General features: G+C 34.8%; 1 protein-coding gene across 3 annotated transcripts in view; it reads left to right on the plus strand.

Annotated features, from left to right (window-relative positions):
* NSUN6 (NOP2/Sun RNA methyltransferase 6) overlaps positions 1 to 21,076 on the plus strand; it is a 54,690-nt gene that overhangs the window by 804 nt on the left and 32,810 nt on the right. The window contains exons 2-7 of one of the 3 annotated variants that reach the window (XM_079107641.1): positions 1,714 to 1,850; positions 4,535 to 4,690; positions 5,846 to 5,925; positions 14,894 to 15,003; positions 16,061 to 16,214; positions 18,073 to 18,154. In XM_079107641.1, the coding sequence (XP_078963767.1) occupies positions 1,782 to 1,850; positions 4,535 to 4,690; positions 5,846 to 5,925; positions 14,894 to 15,003; positions 16,061 to 16,214; positions 18,073 to 18,154 (651 nt within the window). In that variant the 5' untranslated portion in view covers positions 1,714 to 1,781. Of the gene's footprint in view, positions 1 to 1,713; positions 1,851 to 1,913; positions 2,432 to 4,534; positions 4,691 to 5,845; positions 5,926 to 14,893; positions 15,004 to 16,060; positions 16,215 to 18,072; positions 18,155 to 21,076 lie in introns of those variants that run through there. The other 2 variants (XM_079107640.1, XM_079107642.1) reach the window with 2 other exon arrangements.

Here is a 21,076-nt window from a genome sequence, read left to right on the forward strand (position 1 = left end):
AAGGATCTGGAGTTCAAAGCCAGCCTCAGGAATTTAGCACAGCCCTAAGCAATTTAGCAAGATCCTGTCTCAATATAAAAAGGGCTGGGAATGTGGCTCAGTGCTTAAGCACCCCCTGGGTTCAATCCTTGGCGCACACACACACACACAAAAGAGTAATGCTTCAATTTTATATTAAAGGCAAGTTTCAACTTCTTATATAGAGAAAAAGGAATGTGCTGAACCTTTGCAAATTAATGTTAATGACCATCATTTTGACGGTCAAAAGGATTGTGTTTGTATAAACAGGCTTAACTTGTTATGCCCATGGGTCCTATATATAGGACACTTTAAAAACTAACTGAACAACAGTAATGTTTTCAGTTTTTATGAGTGTCATATATAGGAGACCAGGACATGATGAATTAAAGGGACATTTCTAGTCCTGGTTTCATTGTTGGAACTTTAGATTCTTTAACACCTTTTTAAGCTGTTAGACATGAAGATAATCCACATTTTACATCCCCCCCATTTCAGATAACAAAAAATTACCTTTTAAAAAAGAACTATCTGCATAGAAATAGAGAGCTTTCAAGCAAAACTCTACAATTTTATTTCGTAAAAATTTTTATGATGGCCTAATATTTTAGAGACAGTGTTGCCAAAAACTCCATCCTTGTCCTCTAGTGCCAATCCAATAATGAGGACACGGTCTTATAAAAAGGAAAAAGGTTTATTGCTTTACTAGCGAAGGAGAAATATAGGGGACTCCTGTCCCAAAGGCTGTGATTCTGCCCATCAGCAGGAATAGGGGGCTTTTATAGAGGTGACTCAGAAGAATAGGATTAGTGAGGAGAGATCAGGACAGAGAAGTTTGGGGAAAAGAAGATCAGGGAGAAGGTCAGGGAAAAGGCTGGAAAAAAGAAAAACATGTAAATTTCAAAGAAACGAGATACAAAGCATCAAGTAGACCTGTTACAAGAGTAATATGAATTGTTGTTTCACTTTTAACAAAGTGGAATGAATAATTTGAGTAGTGCTGTTGGTATTTTTATTCATTTTAATTCTTTAAAATATTGGAAAATTTAGGCACAGCATGGAGGAACATGTCTGTAATCCCAGCAGTTTGGGACTGGAGGATAGCAAGTTCCAGGCTAGTCTCAGCAATTTAGCAAGACCCTTAGCAATTTGGAGATGTAGCTTGGTAGTAAAGTGACTGTGGGTTCAGTCCCCCAAAAAGAAGGGTTGGGGGGAGCCAAAGTAAAATATTTGAAAACTTTATGTTAAAAACTTTTTTTTTTTTTTTTTTTTGTGGGAGGGGGTGGTACTGGGCATTATTAAGCCTAGGGAGGGTGCTCTTCCATTCTGTTACATTCCCAACCTATTTTAGACATGGTCTTGCTAAATTGCCAGGCTGTCCTCAAACCTATGTTTGTTCCTTTCTCAGGTGGGAAAGATATGTTCAGGATAAGGCAGGGGCTAGGCGTGGTTCTGCAGGTATGTAATCACAGCTGACGCAGGAGAAGCCCACGTTACAGGTCAGCTTGGGCAATTAAGCGAGACCCTATCTCAAAACAAGACTGGGGCGGGAATGGGGGCTTCGATATCAGTGGTGGTAGGGCACTTGCCTTCAAATTTCATGAATTCAAAGGTAATTGATGTAGCCAGATACACTGGCCTCATCCTCTTGGTGGTCACCCAGAAGAACACTAATCGGCTGCCTCTCTCATTCAGGCTAGCAACGTCTTCCGCTCAACCCATGCTGGTCCACATTTTCCGTGGAACGCAGCGCTCTCTGCCGCATGTCCCCGGAGCCCTGCCACAAGCCGGAGGGCCGTCAGCACAGGGCGCGGAACCTCCGCAGTCGTGACGTAATGTCTATTTTTTCCTGCGGATTGGGGAGCCGGGGAGGAAGGGGTGTGTCGTAGGCGCCGGAGGTGACGCAGGCCGGAAGTGGGTTTCCACCGGAGTTGGGGGCGCGGGTTTGGAAATTAGGTTGTAAGACTTGAAAGCCGCCGCTGCTGACAGCGTAGTTTCCAGTTCTGCGTCTGTTTAGCCAGGAATTCACTCACTGCGGCGCTTCCCTTAGTTTTCTTTTCAAATTGAGTGGCATGGTCTAACGGGACTTCCCCGAGCTCCCTGGTGGATCAAAGCCGGGTGCGGTGGAGGCGAGGAAACAGCTTTTAATTTAGCTGAAACTCGGGGAAACCATGGACTGTCCTCCCATTTTCGAATTTAACTCGGCGGGATCGGCGCGATTTCCATGAGCACCTGAAGGTCCCGGCACTTTGTGGTTTGCTATTCATTTTGAAGTACTGCTCACTGTAATTGGAAAGGAAAAAGACATTTCTCTTGGAGAACTGAAGAGGGGGAAAAAATGTCTATTTTTCCTAAAATATCTTTGAGGCCTGAGGTTGAAAGCTATCTTAAAGAGAACTTTATGAATGAGGAGGTGGGTCAAGTATATTTGATAAATTTTAAAAATTCAGATGTTTACACAATCCTTTAGGAATAGAAAATTAAATGAAAATACAGCTTTCTCTTTACCACTTGTCTATCCGAATATAAAAGAAGAACCAGCGTCTTTTCACAGAAATTAATGCTTACTGAGACGAGGTGAATAAAGCATGCGTTTTAACTCTTAAGAGTAGAAAAGGGGAGGAAGAACTTAAGCGCCTCTAAGTAGTTATGACATCGAAGCGGATACAAGGATAAACAAAAGGTCGCAGGCTTCAAAAACTGAAGTCCAGTGTAGAAGAAAACGCGGGTTTTCTTGGGGCGCTGTCTCTGATACTCGGGTGAAAAGGATATAATTTGTCGAGTGTGTCTGTAAATGCGATCAGTTGTGCTAGTTGATCTGCAAACGGTGCATTTTAATCTTCACTATCTTTTTTGGTAGTTTGTTTTGTTTCAGCAGTACTGGGTACTGAACCCAGAGGCGCTCAACCACTGACCCTTTAAAAAGAATTTGTGACAGGGTCTGCCCAATTAGAGAGGCAGTTGGGATCATTCTGCTTCAGTCTCGGATTGTAGGCGGTTGTTTTCAATCTAATAGGTGAAAAGATTCAGGGTCCAAGGAATCATGTAACTGATCCAATTTGGCATATTAATCAAATAACTTATAAAATCTGAAGGCTGTGAGCTGAGGTATGGAAAAAAATTCAGATTTAGAATCTAAAGCAGTTGATTTGCATTCTATGAGTACACTAATTCGCCTTGTACCCTTTGAGTATGTTAATTTTCATTGATGATTTCCACGTCTTCGAAAATAGAGAATGGCTAAAAATACTTCGCAAGGCTGTTTTAATGGGTCAGACTTAAGTGAAAGTACCTGGAATCCTTTTGGTGCATAATAAGTCTTCAACAATGTTAATTGTTTGCTACTGATAGTGCCTAGCAGAGAAATCCTCAGTGTTAACTCATTGCAAACTCTTCAGTATTCCACTTTACTGTGTTTCCTATAGTCAACTTCGTTTTTCTAAATCCTTTGATTTTTCTTATGAAATAAGTCACTTAAATGTAATTTTTTTAAATATGTTAATGAATTCAGGACCTTTTGATTTGATTTCTACATTTTATTTTCAAAGATTAAGGGACTAGACTATGGAAAACTTTTCTATTCATTTTAAGGGACTTATAAAGTATGCAATTAAAGAAGTAGGGCATTTAGTGATTTTTTTCAGCAACTTTTTAAATGATGAACATTGTTATATAAAAATTCAAATGTCTTTGACACCATTGCCTTTTTTCAGACCCACTAACCACATGATATTACAAAAAAAAAAAAAAAAAAAGCCACCCCTTTGTTTAAAAATGAAAAGTACTGAAGGGAAAGAAATAACTCAATTTTAACAGTACCTTCAGAAGGTAAATATTTTAAGACCAATGACTTATGCTGGTGAGTGACTTATGAAGATTTGGAGGCACAGTGTGATCAAAAAGGGGAAAAGGGGTCCCTTGAAAAGCTTTGTTTAATGAGAGGGGTAGCTAGGTGAGACTTTATACCTTCATTTCTGACAGGCATGTTTGCTACTCTGCCAGTCTCTTTCAGATGATATCTATTTGTTACATGTAATACTACATTAAAAAGCCGATACCTTGGAGAATCTTTGACAGTGAGTTCAGCAATGGTATTTATTTGTATGTATTGATATTTTGAGAGGGCACTAACCAGTTTTCTCTAAGATATGTTAGTAAATAACTCTAGAAGACTGCTGGAACAGTTATTGAAGTAGAATGAAATCCTGAATATATATGAACAGATGTAGCAGATATCAATATTATGAAAATGTTGCTTTGAACATGCTTTAAGGCAATGTTTTCTAAGTCCTTTATGTCAGGCATTTTGTTAGGTGTTTATTATCACAGTTAAGCCTGAGAACTCCAAAGTGTTATGTTTTTCATAATGTTGCCAACACAAAAACAGTATAGCAAAATGAAAGAACTAAACAATTGTTAAAAGATGCTTCATTAGATGGAACAAATGAGAAGCACATTCTGGATATTTTTAGTTTGATGAAATCTAAACATTCTTTTTATTTTGTTTTTCCCCCAGGTTTTAGCTGTTTCAAGTAAACAAGATGCACATGGAAAATTTGAAGCTCTGTTAAATCACCTGTCACATCCTCCATCATTCACAACTGTCAGAGTAAATACACATTTAGCTTCAGTGCAACATGTGAAAAATCTGTTGGTAGATGAACTTAAAAAGGTTTGTGTCAACTTGTCCTTATATCAAGTTATATTACTCCAGTCTGTCATGTTGCTCCACATTAAAGTCCTATGAATGATATAATAATATTGCAGTCTTATAAATAAGAGAGTTGAGAATCATGAATGTTAAATTATTCAAGCTTATATAGTAAGTGGTAATGCTAGAATTTGAACCTGGCACTTATAATTCTGAATTAAATGAGGAAAATACTTTTAAAATAAAACAACACAAAGAACTTTTTCTAATTTTTGTCAATCTTTGTCAAAAATTTTTGGCATGATATTTCTGTAAGTGAAGACAATATTAAAAAATGATTTTTATGATTTCTAGCCAGAAAAGTAGTATTTTTATTTAACTTATTTTCTTTCAGAACTGTTTCTAGCAATAAGTGATTCCACCACCTTAGTGCTTATTTCCAGTCTAACCAGCCAAATATGATAGAGGATACTGAAAATTCTGAACTTCTGCCAAAAACATTTGTTTCCTTAAAACTGACATGACTTCATGTTAATATTGCATACTAAATAATTTTTAGTAATTTCAATCTTTAATGTCCTATTCAGAAATTTTTAAGTGACTGTATATAGTTCTATATTAGATGTATGTTTTCAGAGTAAGTCATGAAAAGTAAATGTGGTTTGTATTCATTTATTTTTGGTATTAGGGTTTGAACTTTGTTGCTGTATCACTGAACTACATCCCAGCCCTTTATTATTATTTTGTTTTATGTTTTCCAGTACTGGGGATTGATTATTTATTTTGAGAGTTACCTAGGCTGGTGTTCAGCATATAATCCTCCCCTTCGGCTCATGAGTAGCTGGGATGATTGGCATTCATTGCTATAGCCAGCTTGTAGTTTGTTTTTAAAGCAAAACAGTAAGCCAGTTGAATCTTATAAAGAAATCAAGTTCAAGGCAGCCTCAGTAATTTAGACCCTATCTTAAAATAAAAAATAAAAAGGGCTGACTATATCTATGGCAGAGTTCTCTTGGGTTTAATCCCCATTATCTACCCCTTCCCCACAGAAAGTCAGGATACCTCAGAAATTTAAGAAAATGTTGAGTTTTTTTTTAACCCCATGGAATAAAATGAAAGTGCCCCAAATCAAGCTTTATATTAATTTCTTTATAATTTTGTGTTTGTTTTAAACAGCAGTTTAATGGATTAATTGTTCCTGTTCTTCAACATCCAGACCTTCAGGATGTCTTACTTATTCCTGTTATTGGACCTAGGTTTGTGACAGTTTTATTTTCAAATTATATTCTTCTAAGTAAAAATTTATCACAGGGTATTTTTTTTATTCTTGGTTACCATGTGAAGTTTCTCCATATATATGGAATTTACAAATTGATAAATGTAGACTTTATCATGGAAAATACTATAGAAGACTAGGAATGGGTGGCAGTACCTTGATAATAATGCATATTAATTTTTTTTAGTGTGATGATTAATTTTTAAATTTTTTCCACTTTCTGAGAAACTTTTTTTTTTATGAGATTCCATTGGTAAATTAAACTTTTTTGAGTTGTACCAAGTACAAATATCTTTTCTGCTTTTATGACTGAAGTGTTTATAAAATTTTATCCATAATTCAACAATAATGTTAAATTATTATGTACCAGGCATTGATTAATTCATTTATATATTTGGAAAGCATATGTTGAAAAACAGGCTTTTGGGGTTCTTCCTGATTACCATTTTTGTCTTTCTTTGGTCCTGGGAATTGAACCCAGGGTTGCCTTACAACTGAGCTATATTCCTAGCCCTATTTCTTTTTTTATTTTGATACAGGAATTTGCTAAGTTGCTGAGGCTGGCCTCAAAGTTGAATCTTTCTGTCTCAGCCTCCCAGCCTCTGGAATGATGGGTGTATGCTACTACTGTACAGTCTTCAAGGAGAATTTTAAAGTCATTAGTTTTAGTACAAAGTAAAGACATTTGTTTTGTTAAAGCTTAAAGGTAATTTAGTCAGTAGAAAAATGGTGTAATAATTGGTTTTTCCATGCAACAGAGTATTTTATGGCTTTAAAGGTAAAGAATTTTATGTACCAATGAGATGAGACAAATGGGCTAGTGATATAGTTCAGTGGTCAGGTGCTTGCCTAGCAAACACAAGGCTGTGGGTTTGATCACCAAACACACACATACCCAAAATGGTTGTACTTAAGATAAGTAGTTTATTTGCAGTTAAGAAAATAATAGCTACACATTTGTATATACTTCTTTACATATGGGAAAAAGTCTGGAAGTTATAGCCAACTATTAATAGTAGCTTAACTCTGAGGAAGTTGGATTGGGAGAGGGGGATGAGTAAAAGATTTTTTACTTCTGTTTTGTTTTTTACTGTGAGCTTAATTTTTATAATTAAAAAAATAGATTGAGTAACTACAAAGTCTGCCTAGTTTAAGGTGAGATTTTATACTGTAAAATGGTGAGATTTTCAGTGTACAGTTTGAGCTTTGCCAAATATATACAACTGTATAGTCAAAACTCATCCCACCCAAGAACTGAGCATTTTAATCAGCCCAGAAAATTTTCTTGTATTATGCTACCCTACCAGGAAACTGCTGTTCTGATTTCTGCCATTTCTTGATTTTTGAACTACTCAAATACTACAGTAGATAACAATCATAGGTCTTTTGAGGCTATACTCCTTATGAGGATGCAAAATTGCAGTTGATTAGGTTCAAAACTTTACCACTTATTTTGTTGAAATAATCTTATTCTTCAGATTAATACTTTTTAAAATAGCACTTAATTAGGGTTTTCCTCTTTATAAAAATGAAATTTATTATAAAAATTTAGAATTATACATGAATAGAAAAGTGGCTTAATTTTGTCTATTTTCCCATCTCCCAATTCTGATTATCTTATTGAATTCATTTTTCCATTTAGTTTGTGTTTACACCTGCACACCTCATTTGTATATATATTTTAGAAATAAATTAGAAAAGTCTGTGTGTAATGTTTTACAATTGCTTTTCTGTTCAGTTAAGACTCTATTATGGATATTTTTCCATGATTGTGATTTATTTATTCCTATATTTTAAATAGCTACATATATAGTACATCTTGTCATTGAGCTTAATTTTTTCAACTGTCGATTAGACATTTTTTCTTGTTTTTCATTGTTGCTAAGTGTTGAAGTGATTATTTGGACTTACCTAAGCATGTGTGCAGAATAAATTCATACTATATGGAATTCCTGGTTCAAAGGTCTGTGCTTGGTCTGGTCATAGACTATTCTAAATTTTTTTAAAATACTTTTCTCCACGTTTTATTGATGCATTATAGTTATACATATGATGGAATTCGTTGTTGCACATTAGTACATGCACACAATATAACAACATAATTTAGCAAATTATGGACTGTTTTAGAAGTGGCTCTTGTAAATAGGATAGCACATATGTTGTCTGCCTCCTCTGTGCTTTGCTTTCCTTACCTGTTCTTTCCTTATCTCTAGGAATATTAAAAATGCTCTCTAGACATAGTATTGTTGTGAGGCTTAAATTATTACTTAGAATAGTGCATGGTACATTGTATATAGTCAGCAAGTGTTTGTAATACTTTTAATTTTTTTATTTCATATGTGTTGCTTTTTCTCATTCAGTTCTACTAGTTCACTTTTGTCTTTTGTTGCTTTTTTTTTTTTTAGATGTTCTTTTAAGCTTCTTTGGAAATAGAGAAATATTTAAAACTTTATGTATTTATGTCTTTTTGCTTAAGGTTTTTTGTACTACCCACTGTAGGGTCTGTGTTTAATGTTGACTGAATCCTTTTTGCTTATAACTCATGAATGAACATGGTTGCATCCTAGTATGCAGTTTGCTAAATAATGATGTAGAATGTGGTGAAGAGAAAGCCCAGACAATCAGACTTTTTTTCAGAAATATTTTCATCAGATCTTTTGATAGCACAGCTCTAGTTCTGGTGAGCAGAGCTGATAAAAAAATGTAGTAGTTTGTAGTTCACACCGTTTTTTGTTTGGGGCTTTAGTTCACGAGTATTTAGAAAATTGTATCTGAAACAACATTTTTTTTTTTTTTTTGGTACTAGGGATTGAACCCAGGGGTGCTTGCTGTATTACTGAGATACATACATCCCCAGTTCTTTTTATTTTGACACAGGGTCTTCCCCGCCCCCCTTAGTTTAAATTCATCTGAATGAGACCCTCTTGATATGTTGCTGAGGGTGGCCTCAATTTTGTGATTTTCCTGCTTCAACCTCCTCTGAGTTGCTAGGATTACAGGCATGCCCATTTTCAATTTGTAATTTTAAATTCTATAGTTTTTTGTTTTCCCTTATTTCAGTACAATATTTCAAATAGGTTAGGATAAAATTTCCCCTTATTTTTCATAATTGAATACATATTGGTGTAAATCTCTTGGTCCAAATGAGGCTGGATTTGCCTTCTTTAACCAGCTTGATTTCCATTTTGTACAATTGCTTTTCACCAATGTCAGTACTGTCTTAGTTTATTGCTCACACTTCTGGAGCCTAGAAATCTGGGATAGGGTGACAGGGTTCTGGTGAGAGCCCTCTCCTGGGTTATAGATGACTGACTTCTGATCATATCTTTACATCGTGTGAAGATATGAGCTCTCTGGGTGCCACTTATGAAGGCACTAATCCCATTCATGGGATTCTACCATCTTACCTGATTATCTCCCAGAGTCACCTCCAGATGTCATCACACTGGGATTAAGGTTTCAGTATGGATTTTGGATAGGCTGCACATTCAGTTCATAATAAGCACTTTAAAATTTTAATTTGTATGAAGTCATAAGGTAATTACAATAGAATATTGCAGTAATTTCATAAAGACTGCTGGTTAAATAAAGATGGCAGTCCTTCTGAAAAGAAATTGGTTGGCATATAACAGCATCATTTAATATTATGGTTTTATCCATCTTCTATTTAAAGGGTTGTTAAATATGTGCAGTTAAAAAGTGCCACGAGAAAAAAAATTTAAAAACAAAACAAAAATGAAAAGTGCCATGTAGCTAGGTTTGTTTTTTGTTTTAATGGGCATTCCCATATGTTTAATTCCTAGTTACTTCATTTTTTAATTATTTTAATAGGTTTAATTACATATCTTTGTAGTATTTTTCCTCCATTTTTTTATTGTGTACTATTGGAAAATCACTTTATTGTTGTTTTACTCTTTTTAAAACATTTAAGTAAATATAAACTTTTAGCGTATTTTATGGCCCTACACCAACTCTTGCATTTCCTCCTTTGTATTTCTTCAGTGTCCAGGATTTCTATTCAGAGTTCATCATGTAAACATCCCCTGCGTTGCTGGCTCTTTGCGGTTCCAAAATCCGTGGATATTTGTCACCGCCTACAGCAACAACTTGCACGGGTCTTATGGGTAGTGGAGTGGAAACTGAGGCACTTCTGTCTTTCTCTTTGGTGCACTGCTTTCTTGCTTGTTCACAGAGGATAGAGGAAATGAGGTTTACTTGCTTTGAGAGGAGAGAGAGACAGACTTTGTTTCTTGCTTGTTCATTTATAGAGGATAGAGGAAATGAGGTTTACTTGCTTTGAGAGGAGAGAGAGAGAGAGAGAGAGAGAGAGACCCCACTTATCAGAGAGAAAGAAACTTTGCTTAAGAGAGAAACTTTGAAAGAAAGACAGGCTTTTCTTAGAGCTTAGAAGGAGAGAGGCCTGCCACGCCTTAAAGTCCTGCATAAGGTGCCCTAGTGATGCGTCTCAGTTCTCGGTTCAGCAATCTGCCTTCCGCTGCTACCCCTACTCGCTGCTGTATTCTTTCTTCTGGCTTTTTTGCTAATGGCTGCTGTGGCGTGTCTTCTTCTCTGGCTAATGCCATGCCGCGTGTCTTCTGCTACTGCTTCTCTGCTAATCCCTGCTGTTGCGTATGTCCCTACTAGCTACTGCCGCGTGTTTTTCCCTCTGGCTGCTTCTAATGGCTGCTGTGTCTCTGTCTCGCTCTGCCTACGCCCATATCACCTCCAGGACGTGGAGAGCAGGGCTACGCCTCTTACGCAAAGATTAGGCGAGTCGCTCTGAGCAGGCAATTAGTGCTCGAGAATACATGCGCATACATTGTGTGCATGGACGAGAAAATCACCTGAGTGTGCTTATGTCAATTAACCTCCTCGCTGCCAATGTGATCAGGCGCCATCCCTGCGCCGCCAACATGACACAGCCCCCAACACCCCTGCCTGGTATATACCTTCTGGATTCATAGAAGGAAATCTGTTGTTCATCTTAAACACCAGTTTTTATGACTTTAGGCACAGTGAACTACTCTTATCAGTATAGTGGGGACACTTCTGAAATCTAAATTCTAGATGACAGTCAAGGCCAGCCTTATAGGTGGACCCTTCAAAGGGAAACAGTGTAGGCTTGTTAACTTTTATCTATAGTCATCCATTCCAGAATTCATTGTTTTTTCTCCTTAATTTTATAATTAACATTATAAAATCCCATTATAGAAATTTGTGCTATGGGTAAGGTACAAGTATGTTACAAAGACAAATGGAACATATTCAGTTTAAAGAATGGAACCTTGGTACCAGTCATATGTATGATTAACATGGTCAAAGTGTAAGTGAGGTACTTTTGGAGCATAAAGGATTGAGTACATAGAAATTGTTAAAGATTATCTCTAAGCAGGTATTTTCATTAAACTTGAAGATGGGTGGGATTTAGGCTGATGAGATTAGGTGAGTAAAGGTATGCTAGATAAAAAGAAGACATATCCAAATATTTGAAGTCATAAGAAGCCATATTGATTTTCAGAAGGGTGAGTAAAAGATTGTAGAAGTTGGGAAAAACAGGTTGTGAAATAGGAAGGATTTTTTAAGTAAGAATTTTTTCCCCATAGACTCTAGAATCCAAAGAATTTGTGTTAGAGTAATGATTAGATCTGTATTTTAGAAATATAATACTAGTAGTAGTGATACATTAGTGGGTTGTGAAATCAGTTTTTTTATGATGAAATAAATGGATATTTTTGTCATTAAAATTTCTAGAGTAAAGGTATTATTTCATGAAATGATAAAAGAAGTATGTGTCCACACACATGGAGCCATATATGTGGAGTGGGTTGTGATATTCATTATTTCTTAGGTTACAATCAAAATTTCAAAAAGCTTTCTTAAGAAGATGAATTTCAGAGCTGGAGGAGTTAGGAAATCATTTTAGTTTTTAGTTCAGCAGCATGGTAAACTAGAAAACCTGAAGACATTTTTGCTACATACACCTAAGAATGTAATAAAAAAATAAAATGAGTCATAAAATGCGTAGCTGAGCAATTAGTAATATAAGTGAAATATTTAGGAATTAGGAATGGAGAGTAATGGGGAAAAAGGCAGTAAGCACCTAAAGTAATAGGTGGTTGAGGTTTGAGAAAGGATGTCATTGATGGGTGTTTTGTTTTGTTTTGTTTTTGGTACTAGAGATCTAACACAGGGGTGCTTTACCACTGGGCCACATCCTCAATCCATTTTTTAAATTTTGCTAAGTTTTTGAGGCTGGCCTTCAACTTGCAATCTTCTTGTCTCAGCCTTCCGAGTTGCTGGGATTATAGTAGTGTACTACTGTGTCTAGCCATTTGTTGGTTTTTAAATTTAGAGTCTTTGATTTTTAAAAAAAAAAAAAACCTTTACGTATTTATTTTTATGTGGTGCTGAGGACTGAACCCAGTGCCTCACATGTGCAAGGCAGGCGCTCTACCAACTGTCCCAGTCCAAGTCTTTGATTTTTAACAGGGGGTTAACATTGGGATCTGAGATCTGACCAGCAGTCAATATAAGGCAGTAATAGGATGGGGGTCTCTGTTAAGGTCTAGGTTGGAGAAAAAAATTCTGAGAATGCATTATGGTTCCATACCTCATAAAGGTTCAGAATTCAAATCTTATTACTCAAAATGGTCTTGGAGTCTACATTCTGGGAAATGGACATAAAAATTTAGTCCCAAAATTTAGTCTTCCAGTACTTGGCACATACCAATCAAAATCATTCTAGAGTGGCACAGTTTTAAGCCAAACCTCACACTTTTCTCATCCTTAAAAGATAATTTAGAATCAGTATCATGAGTAAGAATTGGTATGTACGGTAAACTAAAGGTATAGAATCCCCCAAATTCTAATAGAACTCTACTTTCTGGTAGAAACTATAAATCAGTTTTCCTAAACTGATTAAAGCAAAAGACTAAAACAAAAGGTAGAATTAATAAAAAGTTCATAGAGATATCATTAAAATTTAGAATTCACTCCATAAGCTTAACTTAGACCCATCTGATAGGAGAATTATTGAATTAGGTGATGACTCAGGAAATTATACAGAATGCAGCAGAGATAAAGAAATTAGAAATATGAAATTGAAATTGAGTAGTGGAAAATAGAATGAAAAGACAGCTCATATTTCTAATGAATCCCAGATATAAAGAGCAGAAATAATGAAGGAAAGACAATAAAAGTATTAAGAGTTTTCTAGAATTGACAAAAGACAAATTTAAGAAGTACAAGTCTGAACCCAAAGGAAAACAATCCATATCTAGGTACTTCAGAGTGAAACTGCAAACACCAAAGGCATAAAGATCTGAAAGCAATTAAAGGTAAAAGGCAAGAAACTATATCAGTAACCTAGTAAAGAGATGATGTATGTCTGAAGTCAGGTTCTGGACCCAAGAAGTCAGTCAAAACTTGAGGCAGCATTCCATAACTCAGGGAAATTCAAGGATTAGGAAGAAGGGGTTTAAAATTACTTTGAGAAATTTCTCACAGTTCCTGTGGGTAGGGAGTCTGCAAATAAGGTGCAGGTGCATGGTGAAGTCTTGCTTTGTCCTCGCATAGTAGAGGGTGTAAGGGCAAGAGACAGGGAACCCATGTCTGCAAGCCCTTTGTATAGCCTCTCTAAAGACCTTTCCTCCCAGTATTGTGTTGGGAATTGTTTCCAACATAGGAGTTTTAGGAGACATGTTTAAACCATAGCACCAATTATTAGTTATCCAGTTATATAACGATACTGCATTCAAAATTAGAACTATGATGAAAAGATGTGGTGGGGTCAGGCTAAGGATTTGAGAAGTATAAGAGAGGAAAATATTGTGTGGAGCTTGCTGAGTTTGAGATTGCTATGGGACATCTATTTATAGCTACCTGCAAATAATTCAGAATATCAGTCTAGAATGAACCTTAGAATTCATGGGTTTATTATTTTGGTAAAATGGGATCTTGCTATGTTGCCTAGGCTGGAACTTGTGGGCTCAAGTGATTCTCCTGCATTAGCCTCCCAGGTAGCTGGTACAACTGGTATGTGCCTGATAAGCTCAGCTATTTGGTATTATCAAATACTTGATTATTGAAAAAATGATCTTGCCAATGGATAGAATGCAAATAGAGACCATGGTGTGTCTTGGAACTTGAACATAAGCAGGATCAGGTAGTGTAAAGTTAAGAAGTGTGGTGAAATTTGATAATGGAATTTCATGGGAAGATTATGGGACACAGTTCATGTGTGAAGTGTTGCCAACCAGGGATGCTCATGAGAGACTCAGTGCTCAGGATTTTTATTCAAGGTCGATCACATTAAAACCTTTGATTTTTGGAAAAAATCTTTACCTAAATGTTAGAAATGATGTCAAATTTTAGTGGTCTAAAGAGTATGAGAAACTGAAAAAAACAAAAAGATTATGCAGCAAAGGAAGAAAAGATGATTTATCTTTGTCTAGATTAAAATATTCACTATTTTCCATGTAACAATTTACCACTGTAGAAATCTTACACTTTTCTTCTATTGTTTTCTCTTTGGATTGATACCAGGGCTGCACTGATGTTAAGCAAGTACTGTACCACACAGCCACATCCTCAGTCCTAGAAATGTTTTTAATTCCTTGCATATTTTTTCTGTTTTAGTCTTTGAAAGCAGCAAAAGTCTCTTGATGGCAATATGAAAATAGTAATGCTTGTTAAATGATTAAGATTTTTATGTCACTTTCCTGTCTGCCACTAGATGGACCTCTTTCAACTTTTTTCTCAAATGCTATTTTTTTTTTTCTTTTTAAACTATCCTTCTGTATTTATTCCTTTCCTTTCAGCTTTCTCTTGTTTATTCAGGAAAATTAAGACTAAACAGGTTATTCATGTAGAGTTCATGTTGAAACATTGAAAATGTTTGTAGGCATTGGAGGACTATTACTCTGTCCAATTTCTTTTAATACTAATAGAAAGAATATAAAAAGACAGCAGTATGAAGCCATTGTTGGAGCCCAGTGTGGTAATGCAGTATTAAGAGGAGCTCATGTCTATGTTCCAGGAATCCTGTCAGCTTCAAAATGTAAGTGTAAGGTTTAGGGTTCCCTAAAATTCATGTATATTTTCAAATGGGAAATTTAGTATATTTCACTGAGATGTAGTTCAAATTTACCTTTGCTAGGTATTTTCCAAGCTTTGCATTTAACATAGCCAGTGAAGATTTTGCCTGCTAAGGACTACCAAATTAGGCATGCACATAAAACTTTCTGACAATTCTTTTCTTTCCACATAAGTATTTACATGATGGTGTTTGTTTAGGGAATAGTTACTGATGAACAGAGAGTACAATTGAGATTCCGTTTTGTATTCTCAACTCCATTGCCTTAAAACCTCAGGCCGCCATCATGTCATTTGTGAGAGTAACATATAGAACTTGGAATCTGAACATTTGGTGAAATGTGAGATTCTTAATTTATTCACCCAGTTGATGGTGTATTGTGTATGCTTACTAAGTTAAGACCCTGTGGTTCACTGGTACTTTATTGTACTTGAAATCACAAGACACTGGTTTTAATTGGTTGCAGTCTTATTCTTCTCTGGGCTTTGGTTATCTTGTGTATGAAGTAAATACTTTGATCTACATTAGAATTGGCAGATGTTTGTTTTTGTCTGGACTTCAAACTTATTTATTTATTTAGTTTTTTAGTAATTTCGTTTTGAGGGATCTTAGCATACATTTTTGAGGAACCCTTTTGAAAGAAACTTAAAAAACTTTTGCATATTGAGCTAAGATGTAAAGATTTATAGGAAATGTTTTGAAGAATATTAGGTTTAGGGATCATAATTTATATAGAAAATATCCTTCTTTGCTCAGTTGAAGATTTCCAATTAAAAGGTAGGATGTTTTAAGGACTACTCTTGTTTTCACTGAAAAATTTCTCCATTTAGATTTGTCATTGGGAATATTTTAAAGCCAAAAGTTAGATTTTTCTGTAATGATTATATTGAGATAATGAGCCAATTTGAATGACTTCATTTCCACTGTTTATATCCCTAGAGACTCTGATTGTAGCTTGAAGAACTTTTTGCTATTCTATTAAAGCATGGGTTAATATAATCTTATTTTCTTCATTTTCTAGTTATGAAAGCTGGAGATGTTATTTCTGTATACTCTGATATCAAAGGAAAATGTAAGAAAGGAGCCAAAGAATTTGATGGAACAAAAGTATTTCTTGGAAATGGGATTTCGGAACTAAGCCGCAAAGAAATCTTTAGTGGGCTACCTGAAATGAAGTATGGCAACCAGTGCTATGGGAGAAATACACATCATTTGGGTGGTTTAATAATAATATACACAATGTAAAAATGTATCTAGTTTCATTGTATAACTAACTTCTTTGCTGTAAATTCAAATGGAAGAAAATTATTTAACCCATACTCCCATGATTTCTGGAAAAAAGAAATCCTTTTAGGTAAAAATAGTAAGTGGATTAAAAAGCCTACGTAAGCAACCAGTCACATGCTAATTGTCAAACAATTTTACTTGCACTTTGAATTTTAATGATTTTTTTGCATCTTTGAGCAACAGTACTTATCTTGGCAAAGAATGAATTAGGTGACTCATCTAGATCATTTTAACACTCAGATTTTGTGAAGAAAAAAGAAAAGTTTGTGATTTTAATACGAATTTTTTTTTTTCTCTTGATAATGGGGATTGAATGAAGGGTCACTTTACCACTAATTTACATGCCTTGCCCTTTATTTTGACAGGGTCTCACTAAGTTGCCAAGCCATGAACTTATAATCCTCTTGCCTTGGTGTCTTGAGTAGCTGGAATTACAGGTGTACACAACCACATCCAGCAAAAATATCTTTTAAATTAAAAATTTTTACCAGAAAACCAGTATTCACATGAATATTCCTAGTCAAAAATGTTTGTATTTGTTAAAACCAATATAGTTAGTTCTAAATCATCCCTGTTAGTGAATCTAAAAAAAAATTTAAATCCATGAACAATATAGGTTCTTATTTTACTTTCACCTTGTTTTAGAATGTTGTAGACATCTCCATTATTCCAAAGTTGACATGGACATGCTAAGATCTGTGCATTTATCCATCTAGAACTGGACCACGTCCCTGATTTCTGAAACAGTTTTTCATGTTACAGCAATTTTTCTAATTGAAACTTCTATAGTAATAGATTATTGGATTTCCTATATCTAGATAGTAATACTTTCTAAATTGTGTTCTCCTTAAAAGGCTTTGGTAATATGAAAGTCATGTAATATTCTATTTCTCTTTGAGTCTGAAATAGGGAATTGATATTTTAGTTCATTATTAATGGTATACTCTTCATTCTCTTATTTGATGTGGTGGTTCCTATTACTGTGCTGAATAATGTTTTCTGCCAGTGTTTTGAATGTTTCCTTTATTGATAGGAGTAGAAGGCAGCCATTTTCCAAAAAAACTGTTGACCTTCTCTGACAGTGTTTGTATGCATTCTCTCTCTCCCCTTTGATAGTCGCTGACTACATTTGATTACATTGTTTGTCTTTATGAATCACTGTCTACCATGCCATCTGTGTCCTGGCCCTTCCTGTTCTGATCAGCTCCACTGCCATTCATAAAATGGGACATAGGTAGAAAAGGTCATATCAGGATTGTGTCAACACTTGGGCAGTTATTCTATAAAAAGTTGATAGGAGAGTGTTTTGCCATTGCTCAGCATGATTGTAGATACTTTTTTCAGTTTTCACACAGTTACCTAATAGAGTATCATGTAAACTTGATCATTTGAAAAATATTGATTAATTAGAAAGATTAAGTGACCTTAAGTCAGTTGGCAAAAAGATTAGAATGAATCAGTAATCAGATATTCTTTGCCTTTTAGTGTATTAAGATATCTAGAGAAACTCTTGTGGCTTAATGAAAAAGTTATATAACTTTATCCTTTTGATTCTGATGACCTCTTGTACCCTACTCCAGGTAAACATTCAAAAACAATTCTCAGAACTATTCTAAGTATTTTAGTGATAAAAAGTTTTGTTTTTAAAGGCAAAGAATTTTATATTTGACATGCTACTTGAGTATATTCATAGAAATATATACAATATAGTTTGTACACACTAATGTTACATTTCCTCTTTTTCAGAGGTATAGGCATAAGAATGACAGAACCAATATATCTCAGCCCTTCATTTGACAATGTACTGTCCAGCTACTTATTTTTACAGGTAAGTATTTATAAAAGAAAAATACTTATGACAATGAAACTTATTTTAGTGGATTACTTGAAATCTCAGGGTCTTTTAAAACTTACATTAAGCTATTTCTTGTCGTCTATGTATATATATTTTGTTCTACCTTTGGTTAAACAGGAAAAATCTCCTATGCGTGTTCTTGCTTTTTTCCTTTATAGATTTTTGAAAATCTTTTTCTTTTTTGTTCAAAGTTGACTCAATGACATTAAAATTACTGCTTTCCGTCTCAGAATGTTAGTCCCTAAATAAAGCAAACATGTTGATGTTCATTTAAGGGTTCCATTTGTATCTTTTAGGAAGATTCCAGTGGTTTAATGCTATCAGATTTATGAGATGGATATCAATTACGGTAATAAGTAGTTTGATTTGCTTTTACCAGTTTAGTAAGCACTTTCATTAACTCATTTGTTACTATTTGCTGGTTCAATGAGATTCTCAATGTAAGATGAAGATACTGAAAACTACATTTGTTGGGGTTCTTGGCCAACTTCACAATACTACTAGTATTTGATAGAGTCTGAACACAAACCTAAGCAGATGCCATGTTCTTTTTTCTCTTCCTAGAATTAAACCCAAAGATATTTATAAATCCAGACAATCAGAAAATGATTTATATTGTCACCTATTTGCACATTAGTAATAATGTGAAATATTAAAATCTATACCCTAAGACACCATGGCTTATGAATCATTTTTGGTCATTTTGTTTGGTGTTTGTTGTATCCTCCATTTTCAAACACTTGTGATCATCTGATAACATAGCCATGCATCATTGCTAGTGATAACTGCACTACTACGTACTTGCAGCATCTAATACAATATTATTTCTCTCTTCAGTAAAATAAAGGGCCATATACCTGCTTATCCCATCATTTAGTTTTTTTTTTAATATTTTTTAGTTGTACATGGACATGATACCTTTATTTTATTTTATTTATTTTTATGTGTTGCTGAGGATTGAACCCAGTGTCTCATGAATGTGAGGCAAGGGCTCCACTGCTTCGTCATAGCTCCAGCCCCCCATGATTTAGTTTTGACTTTGTAAAAGAGAAAAATTAGTACAGTGCAATTTTTATGTATTTCTTGCTACTTATACTTGTATCAGTACTTTTCCTCACCTCTAACCTTAACCTTAAGATCAGCTTGACAACTACGTAAAATATAAATTTTGAGACATTTTGTGACTCAAAATATTCTAGCAGTATCATAAAGTCACATTCTTTATTACTTAATAACAAGGAACATGAGACATTACTGCTGTAGTAATAAACCTTTTGTATCTGAGGGTAGAATTGTCACTTCCCTAGTGAAAGCTGTTTTATTATACATAATCTACATTGATGATCTTTGATTGCCCAGTAAACTTATTAAAAATGAAAATGGTAATATCATCTAACACTTAATTGAGCACAAATTGTATTTCATGTGTTATGCTCAGTGTTTTGGATACACTATTTCATATGCTACATGTAAACCTTCCAATTTCATAGATAAGGTAATGGGGGCCTAGAGAATTGAAGTATATAGCAATAGTAAATACTCAGTAATTTTCCAGTGGCTAAATTAGGGTTTACTGATTTGCTGACTGAAGTCAGCAAAGCCAAAATGTGAACATGGGTCTTTCTGACTTAAAGCCTCTGCTCTTGACCATATGCCAATGCTTATAGTGTGACTCTTGGAAGATCTGAATCACCGGCAGGACCTGTTTAAAATATAGGTTCTGAACTGAGTAAATGGCATCTCCAGGAAATTCACATAGTCCTTAAGTTTCCCAGATGCTTCTTTTACAACTTCCCAGAACTCCTTGTCCAGTGTTTAGTTTACACATGATTGATTTAAATTTTTCATTTTAAATTGCCTTTTATAAGCTGGACGAGATGACACATACCTATAATCCCAGGGACTTGGAATACTAAGACAGAAGCCTTGTAAAGTTCAAGGTCAGCCTCAGCAACTTAGCAAGATACTGTCTTAAAATAAAACTGGGGTTGTGGCTCAATGGTAAAGTGCCTCTGGGTTTAATCCCCAGCACCAATCAATCAATAAGTTTTTTTCCCTTACAGACTAATTCAGAACCACCAGGTTTTTAATTGGGTCATATCCGATACAGTGAAATTTAAATAGCTTAATTTAGTGCAAGCCAGAGTAGGGGATAAGAGTTTTCTTAAGAAACATTTCCAAAGGAAGACTCAGAATAGTAAGTTTATTTTAAGAAGAATGTGCAATCTTAAATATTCCTTATTGTCCTTGAATTCTTACATGATGATTTTCACAAATGGAAAAGGTTTCATGTTTACATGTTATGGTAATAAAACAAATTTGGAATTTCTAAACAATTGAGTAGCCTTTTAAGACAAACATGAACAAATGACTATAAAGTCTAGATGTTGGTTAAAAAACAGTAACCAAACGTAAAATGATGTGAGAAGCATCATCTTAAAGCACTTTTCAAGAGCTTTAGGTCATTGAAATAGATACTGACATTTCAATATCAAACTGAAAATTCTGCTTGCTCTTATGTATCAGTTTCCATTCTTCACATCTCTAAAAGCTAAGAGGCTGATAGTAGACATATCATTCCATTGAGGTTTTAGGGATCAGCATGATGTCATGTAAAAGATACTCAAGATCTTTCATAGGTCTGAACCTACAGTCTTGCTCTCTCACAAATTTTATAATTCCTTCATGCTGGTCATCAGAACTCTGGAGTAAATCAGTGTGCATCAAAACTCTTGTAAAACTTTAAAAACTTGTAGGTACCTAATTTCTATTCTTGGAGATTTTCTTATTAAAGTTTTATTTTGGAATGATTTTGGAGTGAGAGTGGAATTTAAGAATTACAGAATTTCAGAGATAATACAAGATTCTTATATGTTCTTTGCCTAGTTTCCCTAA

Source organism: Sciurus vulgaris (genome assembly GCF_902686455.1).
Source record: "Sciurus vulgaris genome assembly, chromosome: 12".
NCBI lineage: Eukaryota > Metazoa > Chordata > Mammalia > Rodentia > Sciuridae > Sciurus > Sciurus vulgaris.